Raw genomic sequence first — 27,326 nt, forward strand, 5'->3', positions numbered from 1 at the left:
TGCCAGAAAACATCTTGATGATCCCCAAGACTTTTGGGAAAATACTCTGTGGACTGACAAGACAAAAGTTGAACTTTTTGGAAGGTGTGTTTCCCATTACATCTAAAAGTAAAAGTAACACACCATTTCAGAAAAAGAACATCATACCAACAGTAAAATATGGTGGTGGTTGTGTGATGGTCTGGGGCTGTTTTGCTGCTTCAGGACCTGGACGACTTGCTGTGATAAATGGAACCATGAATTCAGCTGTCTACCAAAAAATCCTGAAGGACAATGTCCGGCTATCTGTTCGTGACCTCAAGCTGAAGCGAACTTGGGTTCTGCAGCAGCACAATGATCCAAAACACACCAGCAAATTGAAAAACAAAATGAAGACTTTGGAGTGGCCTAGTCAAAGTCCTGACCTGAATGCTATTGAGATGCTGTGGTATGACCTTAAAAAGGTGGTTCATGCTCAAACCCTCCAATGGGGCTGAATTACATCAATTCTGCCAAGATGAGTGGGCCAAAATTCCTCCACAGCGCTGTAACACACTCATTGCAAGTTATCGCAAATGCTTGATTGCAGTTGTTGCTGCTAAGGGTGGCCCAACCAGTTATTAGGTTTAGGGGGCAAGCACTTTTTCACACAGGGCCATGTGGGTTTGTATTTTGTTTTCCCTTCATAATAAAAAACTTTATTCAAAAACTGCATGTTGTGTTTACTTGTGTTATCTTTGATTTAATATTTAAATTAGTTTAATGATCTGAAATATTAAAGTGTGACAAACATGCAAAAAAAAAAAAAAAAAAACATCAGGAAGGGGGCCAACACTTTTTCACACCACTGTATATCATAACTCCAGACATCCAGGGGGTTTGACATATAAGCAGGGAGCTTTGGAGATGAACCTTTTAATTTAGTGGGAGCCTCTGTGAACCAAGCTGATTCACTTGCTGTGGATGATGCCATCTGCTTGGGGGCAGCAAACAAACAGACAGACCAAACAAAGGCAAAGCTTTCTTCACTGTCTGTGTGTGAAGCATGCAGAGTTGGGTGCAGCTTAAATAAGATTGAGACTTGATTTTATTTTCTAAATTAAGAGGTAGTCAGATGTGAAGGTTTTACCCAGTGCGTATGATATTTTAGCTCAAAAATCATAGCTGGGTCATACTATACAGTATTTCATTATATGTTTTTGATGTAAATTAATTAATGTAAAAAATATGAGTTGTCTTTCACCAGTATGCAACTATTTTTATTTGATTTTTTTCAAAGGGGGCTAAATTGAAAAATGAATTAATTGCAATTAATTAAGATGTATACCAGGTTTTTCTTATTTCTGTCGCTGTAGTATTTTCTTGAGACTATTATTTTACTTGGCAATTCATTTATAGTTTTACTTTCCATCTTGTTATTCATTTGTAATTAACAAAAGCCAATTCTTGAATGACCTCATCCTATAGGAAGTAAAATATTTTTTATAGCACACAGTAGCACATACAGAAGTGTTTTTTTTAAATAATGCCTGAAATTATATAAATACTATTTAAGTTAGTTTGTTTGTTCATTTGTTTGATCAATTGATCAAAAGTTGCTGCTTAACCTTATATGTAATGATGATGCTAACTGTTCATTGTGTTTATTCACTCGTCTCGATAGTATTAATGCTACATCAGGTGTGGTTACTTTCAGTTTGTAAAGATTTTGTCATACTATATTTTGGAATGCACAATGTTTCTTGGCAGATATGGTGCCTCTATAGTTAGAGATTATTTTTCTTTTCTTGACAGATCTTTGAGTTTCACTGCCATCTTCTCTCTTTTACTCCTCCGCTCCTTTTGTTAGGGACAAAATCACTAGCTTGTCACCAGCAGCCCTGTGAAAAGAGCATATTTCAACACCTTGACAGCTTCGCCGTCACGATACCTCTGGATGACATCAAGCTACTAAAGCCTACATTAGCCCCCTGCTGTTGTCGAAGAGAGCTCTGTTGGTATACGCTAAGCTTAGAGGCAGGAGAGCAAACAGATGGTTTTCATTCAGTGGGGAAATTGTCTACTGTGAGGCATAATATCACAGGGACCTTCACCTTTTGCAATAATGATGAAACTAATACCTCGTCTTTGTGAATAATTTGTGCCTGTATGTTATGTGGCAGCGTAATCCCTTTCAAACAGGGATCCTCAGTTAAACAAACAGAAAAGTCTAGATGTATTATAAGATCATTCTAGACATGTTTTAACCAATCATCTGTTATGACTAGAGTATTTCCTACAAAATGTTGCCTTTGCCAGAACTACTTTATGCATATTTCAGATAGATCTCCAGTTCAGTATGTTAATTAAGCTGCCTTTGTCATCATAGGACGATCTGATCTCATTAATATTTGTAGGTATTCATACGTAATGTTTACTTGTGCATTTTCTCTTCATTTGGATACAGTATACAATGCTTAATTTAGTATGTTCATAATGCATTCAAGGAATACCTTACTAATAAAATCACATTGCAAATAGTCATATGAGATAGAGGAAATGTCATCATTTACTTATCAGACCTACAGTATATGAATTTATTTCTTCTGCAGAACGCAAATTTGATGCTTTGAAGAATGTTGTGGTCATGACAACATTGGACCCCATTGACTTTCATTGTATGGGCATTTTAACTTTGAAATAAGTACAAACAGCATCTTTAGATGGCAGGAAATGGTAGACGGTTCAATTGGACAACAGTCATATTGTATTCAGTGACAGTCACCAAAGAACATGCATTTCATCATTCATTCAGTGGTTTGGGTGACCAACATCCCTTGAAGGCAAGTCAGCATATCAGCGTGCTGGAAAGTACAAACAGTAGTCTATTTTCTCTGAAGGACAGGATGTGAATCTTTACAATTATTAATATCACAGAATCATTTTATCTATGTGGATCCTGTATTCTATGTCTGTGGATCTCTTTCCCCCGAAATTGCATTCTCCTGTGATTTATTTTTTATTTTTTTTTTTTTTTATAGAGTTGGGACCAAGCCAAGGGTTATTCTGTCTTCATGAGTACAGTACATTTATTCCCATAGTAATGGACTGGCAGACTCGAAAACAATGCAGTAAAATATGTCCTTTGCAAATAATTGTTTGCAGAGAAGTTGTTTTTTGGCTCTGTTTCTCCAAAGAAGCTATGCATTATTTATATGAATGACATTAATACTAAGGTGTTTTCCCTGGAATGGAGCCCGTACGGCGATCTACATAACAACAGACATCAAAAGATCGGGGTATATAAATTCTATCGGCTATGGATCCAAACACAAAGCCTTCTGAATGCATCGGGTCTTTGAAAGGGACTGAATAGCAGTGTTTAAAAATGCATGGAAGTGTGAATGTGCCGATTCTCCTGCAGGGGCTTGGGTGTGATGTATGGACACTTTATTGAGCAATGAGTGGTTTTGAATGTGATGTATTAACAGACGGTGCATTGGAAGGCATAGCCCGGTGGAGGAAGTGATGGCTCCATTTCATAGGATGTTGATTACATTACTCGGTCATGATGAATTAGTTTAATTAAATCCAACCAATGATTTACAGAGGATACATGCCAATATTCGGCGGGAAACAATGGGCTCTATGCATGTTACTGCCCCGTGGACTTTCTTATTGAAGTTTCTGTTCCTTTTAGGGAGGGGAGGGAAGCTGTGGTGTAGTGGTTAAGGTCCAGGTGCTGGTAACTGGAAGGTTGCAAGTTTGATCTCCCACATGCAGCCATTATCTTGTTTGTGGTGCCATTCTATGTCATTCATTATACAATTGTTACTATTAGTTGAAATCATGTGTAAGTACAAGTTATATATACATATATAATTTATACACAAATTATATATACAGTATATATAATTTGCTTTTGCTCAAGACAAAATGTACTCTGTTTAAAAGATTAGGATCAATTAAAAAAGAAAGCAAATTTATCAGTAAAGACTTCTACATTGTTACATTTAAAATAAATATTGTTCTTTTTAACTTTTTATTCAGAAAATATTCCTTGAAAAAACATTTTAATAATTTGTATAACAAATAATATTTTTTATTTATTTATTTTTAATTGGAGTTTACGAATGAATATATTTGGAATTGATGATTTAAGGAATTAAGATAAGTGACAATCAATTAAAAAACATTGTACATTGTAGTCACAAGTAAACAGAAAATTATACCTGGGCAAAAATCTGAACTGTGAGCATTTTACTAGGCAAATGCCTCAAAATAATCATCATCATCCATAAGCCTTAATTAGTCTGTCAAATGTGCCATTAAAAATCAAACACGTCCTCATCTGAAATTACCGCCGAGTCTTTAAAATCCAATTAATCAAAGTGTTTTCTTCTGAGCCCCACATAGTATATGGACATGGGAGGGGGCATGTGAAATTGTCCTTGCGTTGAGATAACAGATGTGGACAGTGTGCCTGAAGCTAATCTCTTTGACATTTGAAGATGATGAACCCAGGTGGACATTGGAACGAATGCCACTGCCTCTCAGAACCAACTTTAAGAACACAAACGTACAACTCTGCACCCCATGTAAATGGCAGATATAGCTGAGAGTAAAGGAAGGAGGGAAATTGAAATGCTTCTCTCTTAGGATAGTGAAAAATACACAATGCCACAACACCTACGCCACCTTGACAGATTGCTGTACTGTTGCCAAGAGCATCAACAAGAGGCCGATAGCTAAAAGAGCTAATAAACAGCACGAAACAAGGAATTCAAGTGACATGTTTGTACATAACCACAAGGGTTGTGGCTGCGCAGTCAAAGGTGTTACATTTTCAGAGTAATTCAATCCTTGTTTATATGAGTGAATTTAAACTAGTTTTGTGTATCCTGAAGGAAATAACCACTGTTTACAAAGCAAAAAAATAATATTGTTACGGTTTTCAGAAAGTTGTAGATTTTCAGCTTTGCTTCTGTGTAAATGAAAGCCAAAGGTTATGACACTAAGCACACGTCATGTTTTCTTATTCTGAGAAATGCCTTTGAGACTCAATGGAAACAAGCTGCAACACAATGGAAAGCAGGCACAACACAACGGAAACAAGCCGCAACACAATGGAAACAAGCTGCAACACAACGAAATTAGCACAACACAATGAAATTAGTCCTATACGTTGTGTTGTGGAGTTCCCTGTCGATACTTCACTCGTACTGCGTCGCTAGACGCTATGGGGAAAACTCCTTTTTCTCCGAGGACTGAAGACTTTTTCAACCACGCAGTGTGACTGCACAGCCATTGGTTCGTGCAGTAATAAAAAAACGAACCAATGGCTCGTCAGTGGTACTGCACGAGCCTATGGCGGCAAAGCCCTCCAGAGCCCGCCAAAAGGGGCGGGCTCATCTGGCTATATAAGCGGGCGCTTCACCATAGGAAAACAATTCTCCTTCAGCGACGACTTCTTCGCTGATCCAGGACTCCAGACACTCGCCGTTGAAACGCCTTGCTTGGAAGGTTGCCTTTTTTCCTGCTCTTCGCTGATCCAGCCCGCTTCATTGAACCGCTCCAGCGATCAAAGCAGACGCCAGCTCGTCCCCTTCTGCCATCCAGCGAGCCTTCAAGAAGAGCAAATTTCTTCTAAAAGAGCAATCGCGGCGTTGTTGCAAATGCCGCGCCGTCAGTGCGTCTCGTGCAGACTTTCTCTGCACGATGCCGACGGCCACTCAGAGTATGTTTCTTGCTTGGGTAAATCCCACGCAGAAGCCGCTCTGAGCGAGATGGAATGTTCATATTGCATGAACATGAGTCTCGTGACTCTGCGCGCTTGGATCGCTTTCTTTTCAGAGAGCGACTCCGCCCCTCGCGCCCTCCCGTTTTCTTCCCCCCAGGGACCTGTGAGGAAAAACGGCGGCAGCGTCCCTCGGTTGGTGCGAGTTACGTGATCTTGTTCGGTGCTGTTGAGGACAAGCTATTAGATGATAGCATGTCTCTAATAGCGTCAGACGCGGAGGATATATTGGGCTCGTCTGCCGAACCCAGCGAAGCAAAGCCAGGGATGGATGCCGAGCTCTTCCGCATCATCTCTAAGGCCGTTGACGATCTGAGTTTGGAGTGGTCTATGCCGGAGGAGCCCACTCGTAGTCGTCTGGACGAATGGACGTCAGCGAACTTCTCTGTTTTTTTCCGGAGGTCCACAACGAGCTTACGAAGTCGTGGCATGCTCCGTATTCGGCCCGACTCCTCTCTAACTCTTCTTCTGCTCTCTCCTCAGTGGACGGCGCTGAAGAGAAGGACTACGAGAGGTTACCCCCTCTTGACGAAGCTGTGGCTGCGCACCTTTGCCCACCCTCCGTCATCGGATGGAAAGCAAAGGCTGCTCATCCCTCCAAGCCTTGCAGGATGACTTCCGCCCTCGCCGGACAAGCATACTCCGCAGGCCGCCTCAGCGCTTCACTCCATGGCTGTGCTCCAGGTCTTTCAAGCCAAACTCCTCCGGACCATGGACGAGTTCGGGCCTGATCCCGCAGTTTTCAAGGAACTGCGCAGCGCCACCGGCCTGGCTTTAAGAGCTACCAAAGCTACAGCGCAGTCCATTGTGAGGTCAATGGCCAACTTAGTGGTGTTGGAACGCCACTTCTGGCTAAACCTCACTGAAATTAAGGAGGCTGACAAGGTCCCCTTCCTCGACACACCGGTCTCCCCTGCGGGGTTCTTTGGACCTGCCATCGAGGGCTTTGCGGAGAGATTGACCGCGGCTCAGAAGTCGTCCCAGGCTATGCGACACTTCCTGCCTAAGCGGTCCAGCTCTGCAACGGCCGCCAGTCGCCCCAAGCCTGCTCCAGCGCAACAGCCAGCTAAACCTGCGCCGTCGCCTGCTCAGCCTACAAAGAAGCCTGAGCCTCGGCAGCACTCCCGCTCGGCCAAACGCTACCCCTATCCAAAACATCAGGTACCCCGGCCCAAGCTGACCTTGGACCCTGCGCCTCTGGCGTCGTCCTGATCCGATAGGAAAGAAGAGGAGGGGGCAAGGTCTCGCAGAGGCTGGACCAACCCCAAAACGCCCTCTGTTATGCCTTCAAGCACCCCGTTCTGTTCTGGGTGCCAAGTCAAAACTGTTTGTTTCAAAACCTGTTGTGAATCACAGGTCCTTTCCAAAAGTGCCTCCACATACAGCCGCTGTTATAGCGAGAAAAATAAAAAACAAACATTTTCAAAAAGAGAGCAAAATGCGTGGCGTCATGGACGCATTCGCGTCAGGGTGAACCGGGCCTGTGTGTCAGCCCTGGCCCCCTGGAAGAACCTGCGATGGTTCGAACAAGGCGTGACAATGGGTTTGGTTTACAGAAGGAAGGTTGTTACAACAGACGCCTCCAACACAGGTTGGTGGGCTCTGTGCAATGGCAAACCGAACTTCGGCACCTGGACGAACCCAGAAGGACAGATGCACATCAACTGCCTCGAAATGACGGCAGTATGTCGAGCTCTTCAGTTCTTCCTGCCAGTCCTGAAGGGACACCACGTACTAGTCCGCTCGGACAACATGACGGTGGTGTCATACATAAATCGCCAGGGCGGGCTCACCTCGAAACGCCTTTTCGAGATGGCAGAGCGCCTCTTAGTATGGGCACATCTCAACCTGCGTTCACTGAGAGCAGCTCATGTGCCCGGCGTGCTGAACCAAGGAGCAGACATGCCCCTGAAGGGCCCTCCTTTTGAGCCACTACAATCTGCAAGCTTAAAAACACTGTCGCTCAAGACCGCTCTGCTACTAGCGCTAGCATCGGTGAAGCGAGTAGGTGACTTGCAGGCTCTCTCTGTGAACCCTGCCTGTCTTGAGTTTGGGCCTAACGACTCTAAAGTCGTCCTAAAACCAAAACACGGCTATATCCCTAAGGCGCTCTACACTCTGTTTAGAGCCCAGGTTATTATGCTCTCTGCGCTCCCCTCTTCTGAGGAGGACCGAGAGTTCAACCTTCTCTGCCCGGTCAGGGCATTGAGAATGTACATCGAGCGTTCCGCGCCCCTTAGGCAGACAGAACAACTCTTTGTCTGCTTTGGCGGCCGCACCAAGGGGTCTCCGGTCACAAAGCACAGAATATCTCGATGGTTAGTTGACGCTATCACACTAGCATACTCCTCCCTGGGCCTCCAGAGCCCCATTGGAGTGAGAGCTCATTCCACTAGAGGCGTGGCCTCTTCTTGGGCATGGTCTAGTGGTGTGTCCAAGGCAGACATTTGTGCGGCGGCCGGCTGGGCCTCGCCGTCCACATTTGCCAGGTTTTATAACTTCTATAACAAAATAGCTTGTTTGCAATCAGGGTTAGATGCTTAGCCTGTATCCACCTCGATGGAAGGAAAGTATTTCAGTTTAGTTGAAAAATTGCTTCTCTTCATAACATAAGGATCATGTCCAACATATATTGTAATTTTTTTTGTTTATACCTTTCTCTTGTAATAATGTCTAAAGCAGTACAGTACGGACTTTCCTCCATCTCATCCATTCTGCTTTTCACTTCCTGCCCTCCATCTGAATTTTGTGCATCATCAGAATCACGTGATCGCAAACAAGCTGTTTGCTCAACAGTCATTGCTCACCACCTACATGAGTACTACATGAAGTGTGTCTAAAATAAACAGTGAAAAAGAGTTGAGGGTCAGAGTGTGTAATAAAGCCAGCTAAATACAGTATATATTATGTGACATATACAATATATTCATCTACGATTTCTTGCCAGGCAAGAAAAGGCTTTTATTGTGCTCTGTTTCTTTTCATAGCTGTTAAGGTGACCAGCAAGTTTGTGTTTGATTTTCTCATTTTCATTCAAGCTTTGAGGAGATATATGTTCTTTTAAATCACTTTAAAGTGTTGCAACAAAAATATTAGCCTTATTTGCATATATATGAACAATGCATCTAGGGTCTTGTGCTCTTGTGCTGTATTATGATTAAATAACCATACTGAGGCCTCCAACTCTGAGAACCCCATATGGAGGCCCATATGATCTCTCTCTTGTGAAAAATAGACAGCACATAAACCGCGGATGGAGCCATAGGGTTGTCTTTGAGGAATAACCATTGTGGAGTTGTCTTTTGGCTTGTGTTTTTATTGGACCTGAGGCTTTTCTTTGGTTCTGAGAGATATTGGTGAAAGTGGAGCTCAAAAGGCATGCCCAGGGACCTCATGTACTGCGAACAGTTAGCTTTCCTGTCCAAGCTCAGTTTTAAACGGGCTTTTCTTTCTCGAATGCCAGTGCACTGAACATTTCAAATGTCACTGACCTAAAGCAAGGGAGGGAAAATAAATACCGTGTCTGAGTGATTCTGTGTGTTGGAGAGAAAAAAAATGTGTTTGCAGAAATGATGATAGAGGAAAACACTCTTACCGTAAACAAGAAATTACTTTAGGAGCGTTTAATGTGGGAGTTTAATATGCAATGTTATGCAATGTTATAGAAATATATATACATTGGTGGAGCCATACACATAATCATGAAAGGATAACTGGTTTACATAGGGGATTCAGAATCAGGGAGAGTCAGTATTTTCGGTAAGAGGTAAGATGTAGCACTCTTAATCTATTAATTTGTGCATCATTTAAATTGACTGCCCATTTTCCATCCACTGTTGCCATATAGAAATGCATGGGTTAAAATAAGGTTATTTCAATGTGTTCAGATATTCCGATTTTTTTTTTTTAATTTTTAATTTTTTTTTTTTTTTTTTTTTTTTCTTTGGACATAAATTACTATTATTTTCAGGTGTACTAATCACATTATTTTTTTTGTTGTGATTTCAAAATTGCCATTGAGAATGACATTTTACAGATTTTGGTATTGACTACTGAAATATTGGCATTGTCAACCCTTGAGCTTGCCATGACATTTTTTTTTAATCATTTTCCTCAAAGAATTCATTATTTTAGATTCCTTGATTAAAGAGGCAGAATGGATGATTTCATATGAAATCCTTTCGTTACACATTAAGTAGATGGATTAGCAACTCCCAGCTGATCTCTCTTCTTTCACATTGAGAAAAGTGGGTAAATATCACCATGGTTTTTTTAATTAAAAGCAATATGTGAAGGAAAGGGGAATGGTTTATTTTGACGGGACTATCTTTAAAGTGACACTACAGCCATTCCAGCAAGTTAATGAAAAGGACAAAATGCTGGTCACTTGTGGAGGCCCTACTTTGTATGGAGCAGGAGTGCAGTCTCCATCTGTATGCTTATTGTTCAGCCCAAATCATTTGATATCCTGAGACTCCTGGTTTCTTTGGGCAACTAATTGAGGCTCGTATTTACATTTCATCCCGAAGGCCTTTTACCACCAGAGCTAGACAGCTGGCATAGCAGAAGACCTTGAACTGTAATGAATTCTAGTGAGATAATGTGTGCATTTGTAAGAGAAATTAAAATGCTTTTTAGATATAGGAAAAAGGTATCAGTGCAATTACGCCAACTTTAGACTAGCTCTTCTTTACCACCAGAGGTTGAATAGCAGTTTAGAACTTCAGCCTTCTTCAGCCTTACTTTATAATGCATTATTCAGTATGCACAGTCCTGAAATGGAGTTGTCTATTTGTTTTATTTGTTTCGTAGAGTGAAACCATTAACAAATCTCTTGCCAATTAAACAAATAGCTGGGAAAAAGTGCACATTTTTGTCTGTTTGAATTAGACATACAGAACATTGGGTTATGTACACTTTTAAAGTAATAGTTCACCCAAACATGACAATTTGCATACTCACCTTCAAACCATCAAGATGTAGATGAGTTTGTTTCCTCATAAGAACAGATTTGGAGAAATTTAGCATTACATTATTTGCTCTTCAATGGATCCTCTGCAGTGAATGGGTGCCGTCAAAATGGGAGTTCAAACAGCTGATAAAAACATCACCGTAATCCACAAGTTCATTAGTTCATCAGTTGACATTGTGTAAAGTGAAACGTCTTCTATCCATAATATTGATTTCTCCGTCTTGAGTGAATGAGGTGAGAAATGTGCACAGATCCAACACTCTTCTAAAAACAGCTCTAAACAGTGAAAACTGTTCTAAACAAATATGTTGGTGGATTTTGATGTGAGAGGACAACAGGAGATGACGTTTTCACTGGAGGATGAGTTATTATGAATTATAGACTGGTGTTTTGGCTTAAAGCGATGGTTTAAAGTTAATGCTGGATTTGTTTCTTAAAAACACAAAGCTTTTCACTTTACAAGACATGCAAGTTAAAATGCCAAAGGCATAAATGTACACAACATATTCACTATAGACTGTTATCCAAACTCTAATGCTTTTTTTTTTCTTTTTCTTTTTTTGACAGTTCTCCTACATGCTAGTACGATAAGCATGTGTTTTCCGCCTCCACTTTCATGAGTTTTCTCATGATGGAGGATGTTTCACCACGAGTGCTATCTGGCTTCTAATTCGGTACAGGGTGAAGATAAATTATTTCCTATCATCTCTCAACTGCACAGACGCCATCTGTGTTATCCAGCATGGTGTATCTGAAACTCCTGAATATTCATCTCTCCCTCTCATCTGATTAGATTAGTCCCCAATCAGTTTGTGAGTGGAATGATTCTGTATTTGACAATGCAGTTTTATTAGGATAATCACAGTTTGTCACAGCCCCTCACTCCACTGCGTTAACAGAGCAATGCATGTGACATGATTGTTTTGCTGCTGTATTTACTCATGAATAATGGAAAAGTGCTTCATGAATGCATAATTAGAGAGATGTTTGCCAGTATATCTGTACAGTTTTAATTGAAAATTAGCATGGCTATTAATCAACATATTTGGGCCCCAAACTCCCTCTGATACTGTTAAATCTGTTGAGTTGTGTGTGTGTATGAATGGCCAAGGATTGAAACAAATGACGTTTTAATTGAAAAGCCCGTCTTGAATTTTCTCCTCCAGCTCTCTGAAGAAAAGCCACGAGGTTGATTAGCCTGCCTTTTGTACTCACGTTTGAAATATGAGTATGCAAAGTTGAGGTCACTTACATTTGACTTTCCCTAATTTAGAATATCCTTGGGGTTCGGAAAGAGGTGGTCTAGAAAGAAGAAAAAAAAGTTTCAGCACATTTCCATGACCGAGAAAGAGGAAAACGTCTGTGAGACAAAGAGATTCTTTCGTGAAATGTGAAAAGCGTAAATGTGCATCGGCGGATAAATCAAATGTTTGTTATACGTTAAGGGATGACAATCCCTCATTAAACGACCCCCTTAATTACAGCGTCATTTTATCTTATGAAGTCTAAATGAAAGCTGATGAATAACCTCGACTCTTCCGGAGGATGTTTTCAGTGGTGTAGGATCAGAGCTCAGAGGAAACTGGGACTCCGGAGATTTGTAAGAGGTCCTGTCACACGAGCTATAAATCTCACGCTAAGTGGCTGTGTTGCAGTTATGGTAATTGATACCAGTGTAGTTAAGGTGCAATGTGACATATTCACAGTGTGCGAGATGGAAGTCGATGTTTCACTTAGACGTGTTTTATGTGTTCTTGTGGCTGCTCAAGCAGATGAGGGTCACCTACGTGCCTCATGAATCTTTAAACAGCTGCTTGGTGCAGCCGTGTCAATAGATATCTCTGAGGCTTTGGCTCCATCTCTCTCTTTCGTTCTCTCTTTCTCGTGCTCTCTTTCTCTCACGCACAGAGTGATCCAGAATAGCTTAGCAGCATAGCCTACATGTGAGCGTCTATTTACTGTACAGAGTAATGCCTTCAAGTAAACACATTTGCATTTGTGGCTGCGATTACAGACTGTTGATGTATTCTTTAAAATTATTTTATGAAGAAAAGGGCTATTTACAGCAATGCTATTATTTATTGTATGCAACCTGTTTTAGTGAACTTCATTATTTATCTGGAGTGCTATCTTTGTAAATGTAAATGTCTGAATCATGTTGTTTCTGGAGGGTTTTTACATGCTTATTGCTACATATTGATTGTAATTATTGTGTAATATTTACTTATATAATTTAATTTTAAATTTTTTGGTTTTATATTCAGAAACTAGTTTATAGAAAGTATGTGGAAACTGCATTGCATTGTGTGTGTGTGTGTGTGTGTGTGTGTGCACTGCATATAGTAAATAACAGTAGTATTGAGAAACATTATATTTACAATATCTAACTGTTTTCTACTTTCATTTATTTTACATTGTAATTTACTTCTGTGATGGCTTTACTTCAGTCTTCAGTATCACATTGATCCTTCAGAAGTCATTCTAATATGCTTATTTGGTGCTCAAGAAACATTTATTATTTTTATCATCAAAGTTGTGAACGTTTTTGCTGCGGGATTCTTTGTGAATAGAAAGTTCAAGAGACATTCAAGAGAAATGTCAACATTTATTTGAAATATAAATCTTTTGTAACAGTGCATATTTACTGTTACTTTTGATCAATTTAATCCGTCCTTGCAGATTCGTAATAAATCGGTAATAATTAGTCATTTCTACTTTGTTAGTATTTCTACTTCTACTTAGTATTTCTGCAACCTCATTGCATTGCAGAACTTTACTTTTACAGTAAGAGAGTTATTGGCTTTAAGTTGTTAATTAAATTAGCATGCATTAGGATAGGAAAGAGGAAGGTTGAATTGTAAATGAGAAACCTGTAACCATTCTATTAGCTTTTCTCTAAAGAACCACCGACAGGAAATGCTGCTGAAGGAAAGTTTTTGCCACAAAACGAAATCACTCTGAGGCTGGCAGTACATTTTAAGCTGAATTCAATCAACTGGATTGTTTCCCATTTTCATTTGCATCCCCCAAAGCTTAGCAAATTAAAGCAATCGACATTTGTCTGAACCACGTAGATTTGCATAAAACTGTCTTAGTAGTTATTAAAGTAATTACTGACAATACAGTCAAACTGTGTGGATGATATGTTTTAGCTATAATCACACCAGACGTGTAGGCAAACCATCATTCTTTTCTGTTCTTTAGGTAAGGTGGAGGTGATAGTCAGATGTCCTCTAAATCACATACAGTGTATCGGGACGAGAAAATGCATTCACTTCAACAAGCTCTGCAATGGGGCGAAAGACTGTGAGGACGGTTTTGATGAAGGAGTCCACTGTCGAGGTGAGTACACTAGATTATAATGTCTTTGCTAGACAGATATTTATTTTGATCTGTCAATATCAGTAAGCTCGCTGTTTGGACACAAACAGCCTTTCTATTGACAGCCTAATGCTGCATATCTTTACATAAATTGGTTTTATGCTAATGGAAGGCGAACAGGTGAATGACGCCGCAGGTGCGATGTTGGACACAATCAACTCTTGTTCACAATCATCCAAGCCACAATAGCAAGCAGGTGGAGCCACCTGGACTCTGTGATTTGACAATAACGACTCAGCAGTTAGCATTGGGTGGATGCCCATTAGTAGAAGCGGCACACCTCAGGCTGGCCAAGAGTGTGACCTTTGGTGAACTGGAAGAGTGTGGCACCCAGCTGGGCAGTGCCAGGAGCAGCTGATCCTGCCCTTTGATCCAAAGCCTGGCTGAAAACTGGCCAGCGACCCATATAAACAACACCAGATTATAATGTCAGGTGGATTGCAGGGGTTTCCTGCAGGGTTGAATCAACATGTTTCTCTAGACTTGAGCGACTGGTGGAAGAATAATAATTACTTTTGTATTGCTGGAGAAATGAGACTTATGTACATGCTGTAAGATTAGATTATTGAGTTGTATCCAAAAGTTTTGTTTCTTTCTTTGTTTGTTCTTGTTCTTTTTCTTTCTTTCTTTCTTTCTTTCTTTCTTTCTTTCTTTCTTTCTTTCTTTCTTTCTTTCTTTCTTTCTTTCTTTCTTTCTTTCTGTTGGAAGCGTGTTTCCACCATAGAAAAGATAATTGTGACTTTTTTTATCTCACGGTATGTGACTTTTTTCTCGCAATTCTGTTACCTCACAATTCTGAAATTATATTATATTGTATTATAATTTCAAGAAAAAAGTCAGAATTGTGAAAAAAAGTCACCATTTCCTTTATTTTTTTTATCCCATAGAAACCAGCTTTTGTCATTTATTTATAGCAAAGTAATTAAAAAATGTACACTAGGCCCAAAAGTCAGGTTATTTTTCATTTATTTTTTTTACATTGTATTTCTCATTTTATTTTATTGTAGAATCATGTTGTTTCTGGAGGGTTTTTACATGCTTATTGCTACACAGCTACACAGATACAAGGTTCCATCAATTTTTAAGTAATTTTTTAAATTTTATTTAATTTTATTTTTAACAATGTATTTCTCTTTTTATTTTATTTTATTTGCAGAAACTTCCATAATTTATTTATAATAAATATTAACAAATTTAAAATGACCATACTCTCAAAAGACCAGTAATTTTCTTTTCTTTTCTTTTCTTTTCTTTTCTTTTCTTTTCTTTTCTTTTTTTCTTTTCTTTTCTTTTCCCTTCTTTTCTTTTTCTGTCTTTTTTCTTTTGAAATAAATGAGAAATATGCCAAGTTACTGCAACTAACAACTGAGCTAACTGTAAAATATGCACATATTTAAGATGAATTATTTCTGGGTTTTGGAAATTTTGTTAAAAAATTCGAAATATAATTATTTTCACTAGGGATCTCTTACTTTTGGGTCCCACTTTAAATTGACTTCAAATGATATTTCCTCACAAGCAGTGGAAAGCTGCCTGTCATTTAGTATTTTCTACATTGATCTATAAACATGACATTATTAGTTGTGTTACCCTTCACCACCATATAGTATTAGCTCATTCCTTGTGAGCCAAACCTCAGTTTTCAGGTTTATCTGCCCTAAAGGAATGGCTGACCTCAAAATATCTTTCTCTGGCAGAAGAACCAATCGCCTTGCAGCGCAAGGAAAGAGACGGGTCTAGTTCAGTGGGCAGAAAGATTAAGGTTTTGACTTGATGTATTGCAGATAAAGAGAGAGGTGCTCAGAGCCTGAAGTGATGTATCACAGAAAGTTTTCCTTGGGTGTTAGGAAGCATTAAGAGACATTATGTTCATTGTTCTCCTCCTCCATTTATTTGTTTTTAGATACAGCTAATTAAGCAACGAGTGCCTGGGGCAATAAATCCTTTTTTCATTCCACTCTTGCTCAGTTTGCAGACTTCTGGGTTGCCGTTTACTTCACTGCAGTCCTAGCGCAAATGTTCCCTTACTCAAGCATCTTCGTTCTGTTTCGTTTTTTCACCTCTAAACTGATGTTTTTGCAGCTTATGTGCAAGGAAAATTACATTAGCTTTTAAACCGCATGCAGATGTTAGTAATGATACATAAGACAGATTTAGAGGTGGCACAGAAGTGGAAAGTCTGGACGTGTTTTTGTTGGTGATTTAACCGTCTGCTGAACTAAGCAACATAGTATACTTCATCAAAGGGGCTAATTTAATGAGTAAGCACTGGCCACTGAGGAGTTCGGGCCAGGACATTTGACATGTGTTTCCAGCCATACACCTGCAGATGGGAGGAAATGAGGTCACCGCGGAGAAGTTGGAGCATGGCAGCTGGGTCTCCGATGAAACTTTCCCTCCCCCTCTCGTAATGAATATACATAATGAATCCCAGGAGGGCATTAAACAAAAATTGTGCCCATATGGAAGACAGCATTCCATTTCACCTTCACACACTTCTGCAATTCTTTATTTTAATGATTGTCCTTCAGTGGAGTGGAGATTTTCAGAGATGGCTTGAAAAACTTTTTTTCTCCTTTCTTGTTTTTCTTTTCCACCACCTGGCTGCTTCTTTTTCACTGTTCAAAATCTCGCTCCTCTCAGCCAGCACTGGTGCTTGACAGGTGGAGATGAGAAGAGGGCACATTTGAATTTATGAGCTCTTTAGGTGGAATTTTCAGAAGTTCCTCACAAGCTGTGAGCATACAAGTGGCAAGACAATGTCTGTGGTGACAGCATTTGGTCATAGTTACAGGTGGTTATGTACATAAGGTCTTTCAAAGGGGCTTTCAGAGACTTTTTTGACTGTTTATGCTGCAACTCAACATCAAATTATTATTATTATATATCTCTATGGACTAGTTAAGAGCTATGATTTTTAACTTATTTGTAATTTGTTGCATTTGATTGACCCTTGTGCTGTTCTGAAAATACTTCACCAAATTTGGTAAAAAAAAAAAATCAAATTAAATTAAATCTCTCATTATGCTGTGTTATCATCACCAAATCTTGGATTCATTGGTTTTATATTTCTTTTTGGAACTGAGTGGTCCTAGGCTTTCTTGAGTAGATTTACATGCACGTTCTTAAACCAGCTATGCCTAATAATCCGCATGCTCATGTAAACATGTTAAACTGCTTTTCCTTATTGATGTAAGGTCACAAATGGCTTAAGAATAAACTGATCGATGGATTTTTGTGCATTATCACGTTTTTTCCTGTATATAAACACCTTCAGCTACGTTCTGTCGGCTTATTGAAGTGTGCATATGTGATATGTGACAGGAAAATGTCCTTACTTACCTTAATGTCCTTAAGGTGCAACCAACCACAGCGAGTGATTTGCAGAGGAAGAAGAAATATATCTAATATATAGAACTTTTTTTGACCCAAGAAATTATTTTTAATTACATTTAAAGTAATTACAAAAGTAGAAAATAAAAAAGAAGAAAGCTTAAAGTCTCTTTCAGTACAAAGGAAGTCTCTTCACAGCCCTGAAATGTGATTACAGAAATAATTCTCCATATGTGATGCACATTAAAACTCCCTGCTTACTGTTGTATTGTTTTGATCCATTGAGATGCTTCTCTCCCGTTTAAAGCAGGAACAAATCTATCTATCAATGCTTAAAGACACGCAAAGCAATTAAGCAAAATTCAAAGTTTGTTTTAATGATGTCTAGTTTAATTTGATAAAACGTTTGGGGTCAGCAACATTTTAAAATGGTTTTTGAAAGTCTTATGCTCCACAAACTGTGCCTTTATTTAATCAAGAATACAGTAAGATTATGAATTGTTAGTACAATTTGAAATAACTGTACTATATATACAACATATGTGTGTGTGTGTGCGTGTGTGACCCTGGATTACAAAATCAGTCTTAAAGGGGACCTATTATGCCCCTTTTTACAAGATGTAAAATTAGTCTCTTATGTCCCCAGTGTGTATATGTGAAGTTTTAGCTCAATATACCCCACAGATCAATTTTTACAGCTTGTTAAAATTGCCACTTTTAGGGTACGAGCCAAAACTCGCTGTTTTGAGTATGTTGCTTAAATGCGACTGAGCTGTTGCTCCCGGAGAAGAGGGCGGAGCTTCAAGAGCTCAAGCTCCGCATTAGCAGTGCTAGCCTTTGCAAATAAACATTCCACTATTACTATAAGCCTGTTATCTACTTGGTTTCAAAGTCAGTCATCTGATTATACTGTGCATAATAAATTTGCGTTTATGAATTACAAAGACGGGGAGCACGGCAGGATAAAAATAACAACATAGCTGGTCTCATGCTATCACAAACTTTATAAGTCCCACTTCTGATTATGAGCTCGACAACTTCAAGTGATTGGCTCACATTGCTTTCATACGCAGCTTTTAACTACCACATTCCTATTCACGATCATTCTGGCAGCACTTGAAGGCAGCATCAGTGAAAACACACAAGAGACAATGATAGCTTTAGCAATTAGCCTTACAGAGTGACAAGAAGCTCTTTCAGAAAGGCCATTTGGAAAACAAACGCATGATACTTACTTTGTCTGGAGCTAATGTTCATGCACAAAGCGTTGGTATTAATTCCTAAACATATAGGGGACGTTACCAATTTTTTCTGGGATATTTCCTTTGGAAATGAAATTTAATCACAGTGTCCTTGGCTCAGATGAGGGGAGATTATAGCGACTCCTATGTTCATTAGTGCATCCCAAAACACAACACTTGTAAAGCCTCTTTGGCACTGACATTATATATATCTCCAGTAATGGCGGACCGCAGCTTCTCACTCAGGGCTGTGTTTTATGCTAATACAGCAGAGGGTGTCAAAAATGGGCGGGACTTTTTCCCCTCGGTGACGTGCACAGAGGGAGAATCTGAAACAGCTCGTTTGGAGAGACTGTTCATGATTTATTGGTTTTATAAAAAAAATAGTTGGTGGATTTTTAACATTATAGGCTTGTTGTTTTCACACACTGTGACCACACAACTGTGTTCAAACATCTTATAAAAGTGATTTTTGCATAATAGGTCTCCTTTAAGTCCCTGGGGTATATTTGTAGCAATAGCCAACCATGCATTGTATATAGGTAAAAATTATCGATTTTTATTTTATGCCAAAAATCATTTGGATATTAAGTAAAGATCGTGTTCTGTGAAGATATTTTGTAAATTTCCTACCGTAAATATATGAAAACTTCATTTTTGATTAGTAATATGCATTGCTAAAGACTTAATTTGGACAACTTTAAAGCTAATTTACTCAATATTTAGATTTTTTTGCACCCTCAGATTCCAGATTTTCAAATAGTTGTAACTCGGCCAAATATTTTCCTATCCTAACAACCCATACATCAATGGAAAACTTATTTATTCTGCTTTCAGATGATGTAGATATATATTCCTGTGAAGATTAAGGTGGAAACAAGTGATAATTTTTTTTGTAAGTTTATTTGATGAATAGAACATCATTCATTTGAAGTTAAATAAATTATTTGATTAATTATTTGATTTGATTAAATTATGATTGATTAAATTAAAAATTATTTGATAAATACTATGTATTTAGTTATGTAATAATTATTGTTATTATTAATCTTACTGACTTCAAAATTTAGAACAGTAGTGTATGTATGGTATAAATTCTATTCATCACCATGCGTATGCTACCCTACAAAGACAACTTTGTTAATTAATTCTATTATTCAACAAAAACCTGGCTGAAAGTAAATGAATCAATGTGCACATCAGCAGGCATTAACTTGTCGTAAGTGAAACAAGCATTTGCATAGTTGTATAAATGGGGGATGCCATTGTTAATAGAGAATGGTGCTTTTGCGAAATAATGAAAAACCATGTCACAGATGTACCTTCCCTCCCTCGCTTTGCTTCTCAACAGCATTCAATTATTTCACTTGATTAACTTTTAATTTCCAACAATTCATACAAACAAACAAAGAGTATCCCCTAGGGTCAGGACGGCAGGGGTAACAACGGTGCAAATGTAAATATCCACAAATGCAGTGCAAGCCATTTCCTGTTTTCTCTTCAGTTTAAAGAGAAGTGGAGTGCACTCACCTACACATTAGCTATTAGCATATTTATTGAATTTGTTTTGTGCAATGATATGGAATATCATCCAGAACGTATTAAGCGTTCCCCTCGCTAGCTGCTGGTCATTTTCAGATGAAACCGATGATTTTCAGTGCACTGTTGTTTGAAGATGGCTCATATTGTTAGTCTCAGTGGGTCACGCACCTTTCATTATCAGACTACCATAAATGTGAAAGTCAAGTACCTCATTTAAATAGTATAATGACAGGGTTGCGCTTAATGTGCAGTTGACTATGCCTCCTTTGGGGATAGTCCTAAACTGTAATGTGGGGTCAAATTTGTGCAATAACAAGCAATCACCATTGACATTTTGACCCGTTTGAGTTCATAAAGGCATAGGCTAACTCTAGAGGATTAACCCGGGAACCAATGCTTCTTAATCCAGGATCCTACGGTCGTTTTTAGTCTCATTGTCTGATTATATTCACTAATAGGATTATCTTGAGGAGGAGGAGCAGTCGTGTTGGTAATGATTGCGGCATAGCTGTCTTATGGTTTTTATGCATGACTTTTGTGGTGTTTTAAACTGAAGGTTGTGTGATATCCCATGATGCAACTGAAATCCAGTACACACCAGTACACATGCCAACACTGAAGAAAATAAAAGAAGTAGAAACAATTTTCACTCAGAAATTGGTAATTGCTAATTTCAAGGAAATTATACGTATACATTAAAATAGACATGAAATATTGAAGTACGAAAACTAACATAGTATTTTCTTGAAAAAAGAATATACTCCAACAATCTTTGTTTTATTTACAACTTTTTAAAAGTAAACGCTTGAGCATTTAACAAGTTAAACTCATCTGTGATTGACTTAAAGCTTGGCTTCTTCACTGCTATTTTTGACTTCTTAAAATGCCAGTCTTCTTGCATCAGTGTTTGATGTGCTTCTCTGTTTATACTGTATCGTCTGAATCATCTGTCAAATCATTACCTTTTGTAATGTTTTGAAATAACCCAATACAATCTGGTGATATCAAATCCAATTACAGCGTCATTCTTTCTTTGCAGGAAGGGAGGTTTAAAAATGTATTGAGATGCTAAATGATTTACACTGATGCTTTTGTCTTGCATATGGGAATTTCCATCACATGATTGAATACAGAAGATAATTCGTAATGCTTATTGTATCAGGGATTGACATTTAAGTATCAGTGCGAGAATATTCACAGCTTGGACATTATTCAAAATAATAATAATAATAAAATAACAAACAAACAAACAAACAAATAAATAAATAAATAAATAAAAGCAGTTATTTTAAATTGTAACAATTTTCCACAGTAATACTGTTTTTGACTGTATTTTTCATCAAATAATTGCAGCCTTGGTGAACATAGTGTTCTTTCCAAACATTGTATTGCATGTTATATCAAATTTATTGCAATGTAATTATGGAAATGTTTTGTGTATTTTCCATACACAAACAGCTCTTGATAAATATGACATTTCGTTTTCATCAGGAATGCATGATTTGGATACATACTGTGTGAACTTTAATTTGTCGAGAGTGCCATTTTTAACAAATCGAATTCCTCTCAGAGAGGCGGGCCTATGGCATGCTTATTAAACACTATTGCTTCTCCAATGACCACGGCTTGTGCAAAGATCAGCATCTTAATTTGGTCCCAGATTAATTAGGGGGCCCTGAAAACCAGGCAAATGATTGGATTAAGACAGACCTTGGAGAAACAAAGGCCATGAAGGTCTCCAGAGCTGGCCTGTAATTAATCCATATGGGGAAGTAAAATTACAGACTTCTGCTGCTCTTTCTTTTCACTCATGTTGTGTGGGTGGGGTACTAAGTAGTTTTCAGGCCATATGTGTATCTTCAATAGAAGAAAGAATCTTCTCTAAGTTATTGATAAGAATAACAACTTTATATGTTTTGTGCCCACACATAGTTTTAATTCTATTATTCATTTGCCACAGGTTTACTTCGTTGTTCTCTGAGTTCTGTTGAGCCGCTCACTGAAATGAGTAATAGTTGGAGATGCGATCTGGTGGGCAATGCATGAACATGTATAAAAATTCAATGAAAATGCTGATATTAATGATTCACCCCCCTGTCATTCCAAACCCGTAAGACCTTTGTTCATCTTCAGAACACAAATAAAGATATTTAATTGATCTCATGAACACGCGCCGAAGACTGACACGGAAAAAAAAGTTGTATAAAGTCATTATTTTTATTTTCTTTGTGCACAAAAAGTATGCTCGTAGCTTCATAAAATAATGGTTGAACCACTGATGTCACATTTGACTATTTTAACGAAGTCCTAACTACCTTTTTGGGCCTTGAACGTGTAAGTTGCGTTGCTGTCTATGGAGGGTCAGAAAGCTCTCGGATTTCTTAAAAAAAAATCTTAACTTGTGTTCCGAAGATAAACAAAGGTCTTACAGGGTTGGAACAACATGAGGGTGAGCAATTAATGACAGAATCTAAATTTTTGGGTGAACTATCCCCTGAAAATTATATACTTTTTATGATTAATTTATGGATAGAAATAGTTGTATAAATACAGTATAATTGCTGTCACTTTTGATCTATTTAACTTCAAAAAATCTGATTGGTTGTGTTCTTGTGGCTTATAATATACACAGATGCCTCTTTAGAATGGCTAGAAACATAGAGGTGCAGAAAAATATATCGGCTTTCTTGAGAGTGAGTAAATAAAGCAAGTCACTATTATTTGTATAGCGCTTTTAACAATACAAATTGTGTCAAAGCAACTTTACATCAGCTTGATATAAAGCTGGGTGGTTTTATATCAGCTTTACGGTATTTAGACGGGGAAATAGTGTGTCGAAATAGTGTCATTCTCCTCTGGCCAGACAAAATCAGCAGTTTAAATCTAGGCTAAAGCAGAGTCAGATTGTGCAAAGGACTCATCTAGTTCCTGTGGTCTTGTCCCGATGGCCGTCTAGGAGACAGGGTCTTCACTGGGGATCAGTCTCTGGGGCTCATCTAGTTGTCCTGGTCTCCGCTGACATTCAAGGCTGTAGAGGTCATCTCTAGGTGCTCATTGACCATCTGATCTGGATACGGACTGGATCTGGGTGGCTGCAGTGACCATCTGATCTGGATACACTCTGGATCTGGGTGGCTACGGTGACCTAGGAATAAGAAAGAAACAGACTAATATTAGCATAGATGCCATTCTTCTAACGATGTAACAAATACATTGGGTGTTTTGGGAAGTGTTCCCGGTTCCGGTTGACTTAATTAATGCAGCCTAACAATCCTTTTATGGATTGGAATTATAGGAATGTGATAGTGTATTATGTGTAAGCCAGGTTAAAGAGATGGGTCTTTAATCTAGATTTAAACTGACAGAGTGTGTCTGCTTCCCGAAAAGTGTTAGGTAGATTGTTCCAGAGTTTGGGGCGCTAAATAGGAAAACGATCTCCCGCCCGCAGTTGATTTTGATATTCTAGGTATTATCAAATGGCCAGAGTTTTGAGATTGCAGCAGACATGAAGGACTACAGTGTGATAAGAGCTCACTCAAATACTGAGGTAGAGCCCTGCATTTTGGCCCGGGCCCGACGGGCCCCGACTTTTTTACGCCTCTAGGGCCGGGCTTCGGGCCAATTTCCACGTCATAGTTCAGAGGCAGGCCGGGCATCGGGCCTGTTTTGGGTTTCTCCTTATTTTATATTGTAGACGTCTATTGATTAGTGATGAAAAAAATTGCCGCACTGGTGGAAACAACAGGAGACCGTTCCGTGACTGAGAGCAGCTCGATGGTGTTTAGTGTCCCGCAGCAGCAGCAAGTGACTTCAGCGCAGCGGAATAGTTCTGTACTATAACTGTACTGTACTGTTATATACTTGAACTGTTTTAGTATAGCTATAGATTTTATTTTAGGCAAGTCGTGATTATATGAGAAGGCTAAATTTATCAAACATTGGCTATGATCAGCTAATGCAGCTGACCGCTTGGTCGTTACTTTAAAAAATAAAAACTTAATGAACAAAAATGCTCCAAACGTTTTTCTAAATTAACTTAATAAAAACCAAAATGAAATATAATAATTTTCCCATTACACACTAAACTGAACTATTTTAATAGCCTAAACAGTAGTATAAACTCTTTTAGGAGAAGGGGGGAAAAAAAAGACGGGCTCGGGTCGGACTCGGGCCGGTAATTCTGATAAGATGTCGGACGTGGGCCGGGTTAGGGCCTGAGCGTCTCGGGCCAGGGCCGGGCTAGGGCCTAAATTTGAGGCCCGTGCAGGGCTCTATACTGAGGTGCCTAACCACTCAGGGCCTTATAGGTAATTAGCAAGATCTTAAAATGTATACGATAATGTCAAATGCGGCGCTAAGATCCAGTAGCACTAATAGAGAGATACAACCACGATCAGATGATATGAGCAGGTCATTTGTAATTCTAATGAGAGCAGTCTAAGTACTATGACTGGAAATCCTTGCATATATAATTTTTCTCTAAGAAGGAACATAGTTGTGATGATACTACCTTTTGTAATATATTTTACAGAAAAGGGAAATTCGAGATCGGTCTGTAATTAATTAATTATTTGGGGTCAAGTTGTGATTTTTTTAATGAGAGGCTTAATAACAGCCAGTTTGAAGGTTTTTGTGACATATCCTAATGACAATAATGAGCTAATAATATTCAGAAGAGGATCTATTACTTCTGGAAGCACCTCTTTTAGGATCTTAGATGGAACAGGGTCTAACATACAGGTTGTTCATTTAGATGATTTAACAAGTTTATACAATTCTTAATTTACAATAGAAGAGAATGGGTGGAATTGTCTCTCAGGGGATCTATAGCATACTATCTGATGCGATACTGTAGCTGACGGCTGCATGGTTACAATTTTATCTCTAATAGTTTCAATCTTGGAAGTAAAGTAGTTCATAAAGTCATTACTACTGTGCTGCTGGGTAATGTCTGCACCTGCTGATGTTATATTTTGTTAATTTAGCCACTGTTGAATAAATATTTGGGGTTGTGTTTGTTTTCTTCTAAAAGAGACGTAAAGTAAGCAGATCTAGCAGTTTTTAAGGCTTTCCTGTAGGTGAGTGTATTTTCCCACCAAGCAATACAAAATACCTCTAATTTTGTTTTTCTCCAGCTGCGCTCCATTTTCCGGGCTGCTCTCTTTAGGGCCCGAGTGTGCTCATTATACCACGGTGTTGGACTCTTTTCCTTAATCTTCCTTAAGCGTAAAGGAGCAACCGTATCTAAAGTGCTAGAAAAGAGAGAGTCCATAGTTTCTGTTACATCGTCAAGTTGTTCTGAACTATTGGATATGCTGAGGAACTGAGATAAGTCAGGAATATTATTTATAATGCAGTCCTTTGTGGTAGAAGTGATGGTTCTACCATATTTGTAACAAGGAGTTGGCTTTACAGCTTTAGCTATATGGAATAAACACGAAACTAGACAATGATCTGAGATATCATCGCTCTGCTGCAAAATTTCAACACCACTGACATCAATTCCATGTGACAGTATTAAATCTAGAGTATGATTTCGATAATGAATAGGTCCTGACACGTGTTGTTTAACACCAATAGAGTTTAGAATGTCTATAAATGCTGATCCCAATGAATCTTTATCAATATGGATATTAAAATCACCAGCAATTAGGATTTTATCTGCAGCCAGCACTAACTCAGATAGAAAATCAGCAAATTATTTAATAAAGTCTGTATGGTGCCCTGATGGCCTGTATACAATAGCCAGTACAAACATCACAGGGGATTTATCATTAACACTTGTTTCTTTGGATAAGGTTATATGAAGCATCATTACTTTGAACGAATTATACTTGAAACCCAACCGCTGAGAAATACTGAAAAAATTGCTATAAATTGTAGCAACACCTCCCCCTTTACCTTTTGTACGCGGCTCGTGTTTGCAACAGTAATCTTGGGGGGTAGACTTGTTCAAAGTAATGTATTCATCTGGTTTTAGCCAGGTTTCTGTCAAACAAAGCACACCTAGTTTATGGTCAGCGATCATATCATTTACAAAAAGTGCTTTTGTAGAAAGGGATCTAATATTCAATAAGCCAAGCTTTATCATTTGTTTATCTGTATTATATCTGTTTTTTATTTGTTGAGCATCAATTAAATTGTTACTCTTACTTTGGTTTGGATGTTTTCTGTATTTTCTAGTTCGGGGAACAGACACAGTCGCTATAGATATCTAGGTGAAAGAGTCTCTATGTGCTGAGAAGTAACTGACTTCTGTGACGTGAGGCGGCTAGCAGACGGTCGGTTTAGCCGGTCTGTCTGCTTCCTGACCTGATCCCCAGTTAGTCAAGTACAAACTCTAAGACTATGTGCCATATTTCTAGAGAGAAGAGCGGCACCACCCCAGGAGGGATGAAGACAATCTATTTTCAACAGGTCAGGTCTGTCCCAAAAATTCTTCTAATAGTCTATGAAACCTATGTTATTCTGCGGGCACCACTTAGACATCCAGCCATTGAGTGACGACAGTTTGCTATGAATCTCATCACCGTGGTAAGCAGGGAGTGGACCAGAGCATATTACAGTGTCTGACATCGTACTTGCAAGTTCACACACCTCTTTAACATTATTTTTAGTGATCTCCGACTAGCGAAGCTGAACATCATTAGCGCCGACGTGAATAACAATCTAACTGAATTTACGTTTAGCATTAGCCAGCACTTTTAAATTAACCAAGATGTCAGGCGCTCTGGCTCCCGGTAAACATTGGACTATGGTGGCTGGTGTCTCTATTTTCACGTTCCGTACAATAGAATCGCCAATAACTAGAGCACTTTCATCAGGTTTCTCAGTGGGTACGTCACAGAGTGGGGAGAACCTGTTTGATGTTTTGATCGGAACGGAAGAGCGGTGACGACTATGCCGCCTCACTGTCACCCAGTTGCCCTGTTGCACGGGCTCTAATACTGGAGCCGAACAATGTACAGTACTCCCTGACTTAGTCGCATCCAAAGCAGTATCTACAGCCCTCACATTCTTACTGTCCTCAACTAAAGTTTGGATGCGTGTCTCTAATTCTGAAATCTTCTCTGTCAGCCTAACTATTTCCCTGCATTTATCT

General features: G+C 38.8%; 1 protein-coding gene across 1 annotated transcript in view; it reads left to right on the forward strand.

Annotated features, from left to right (window-relative positions):
• LOC306876901 (low-density lipoprotein receptor-related protein 1B-like) overlaps positions 1-27,326 on the forward strand; it is a gene marked incomplete at its 5' end in the record, with an annotated part of 297,950 nt that overhangs the window by 74,857 nt on the left and 195,767 nt on the right. Inside the window, one exon of the mRNA XM_079428350.1 lies at positions 13,932-14,069. Within this exon, the coding sequence (XP_079284476.1) occupies positions 13,932-14,069 (138 nt within the window). The remainder of the gene's footprint in view (positions 1-13,931; positions 14,070-27,326) is intronic.

This window comes from Barbus barbus (genome assembly GCF_936440315.1).
Source record: "Barbus barbus genome assembly, chromosome: 11".
In the NCBI taxonomy this organism is placed as follows: domain Eukaryota; kingdom Metazoa; phylum Chordata; class Actinopteri; order Cypriniformes; family Cyprinidae; genus Barbus; species Barbus barbus.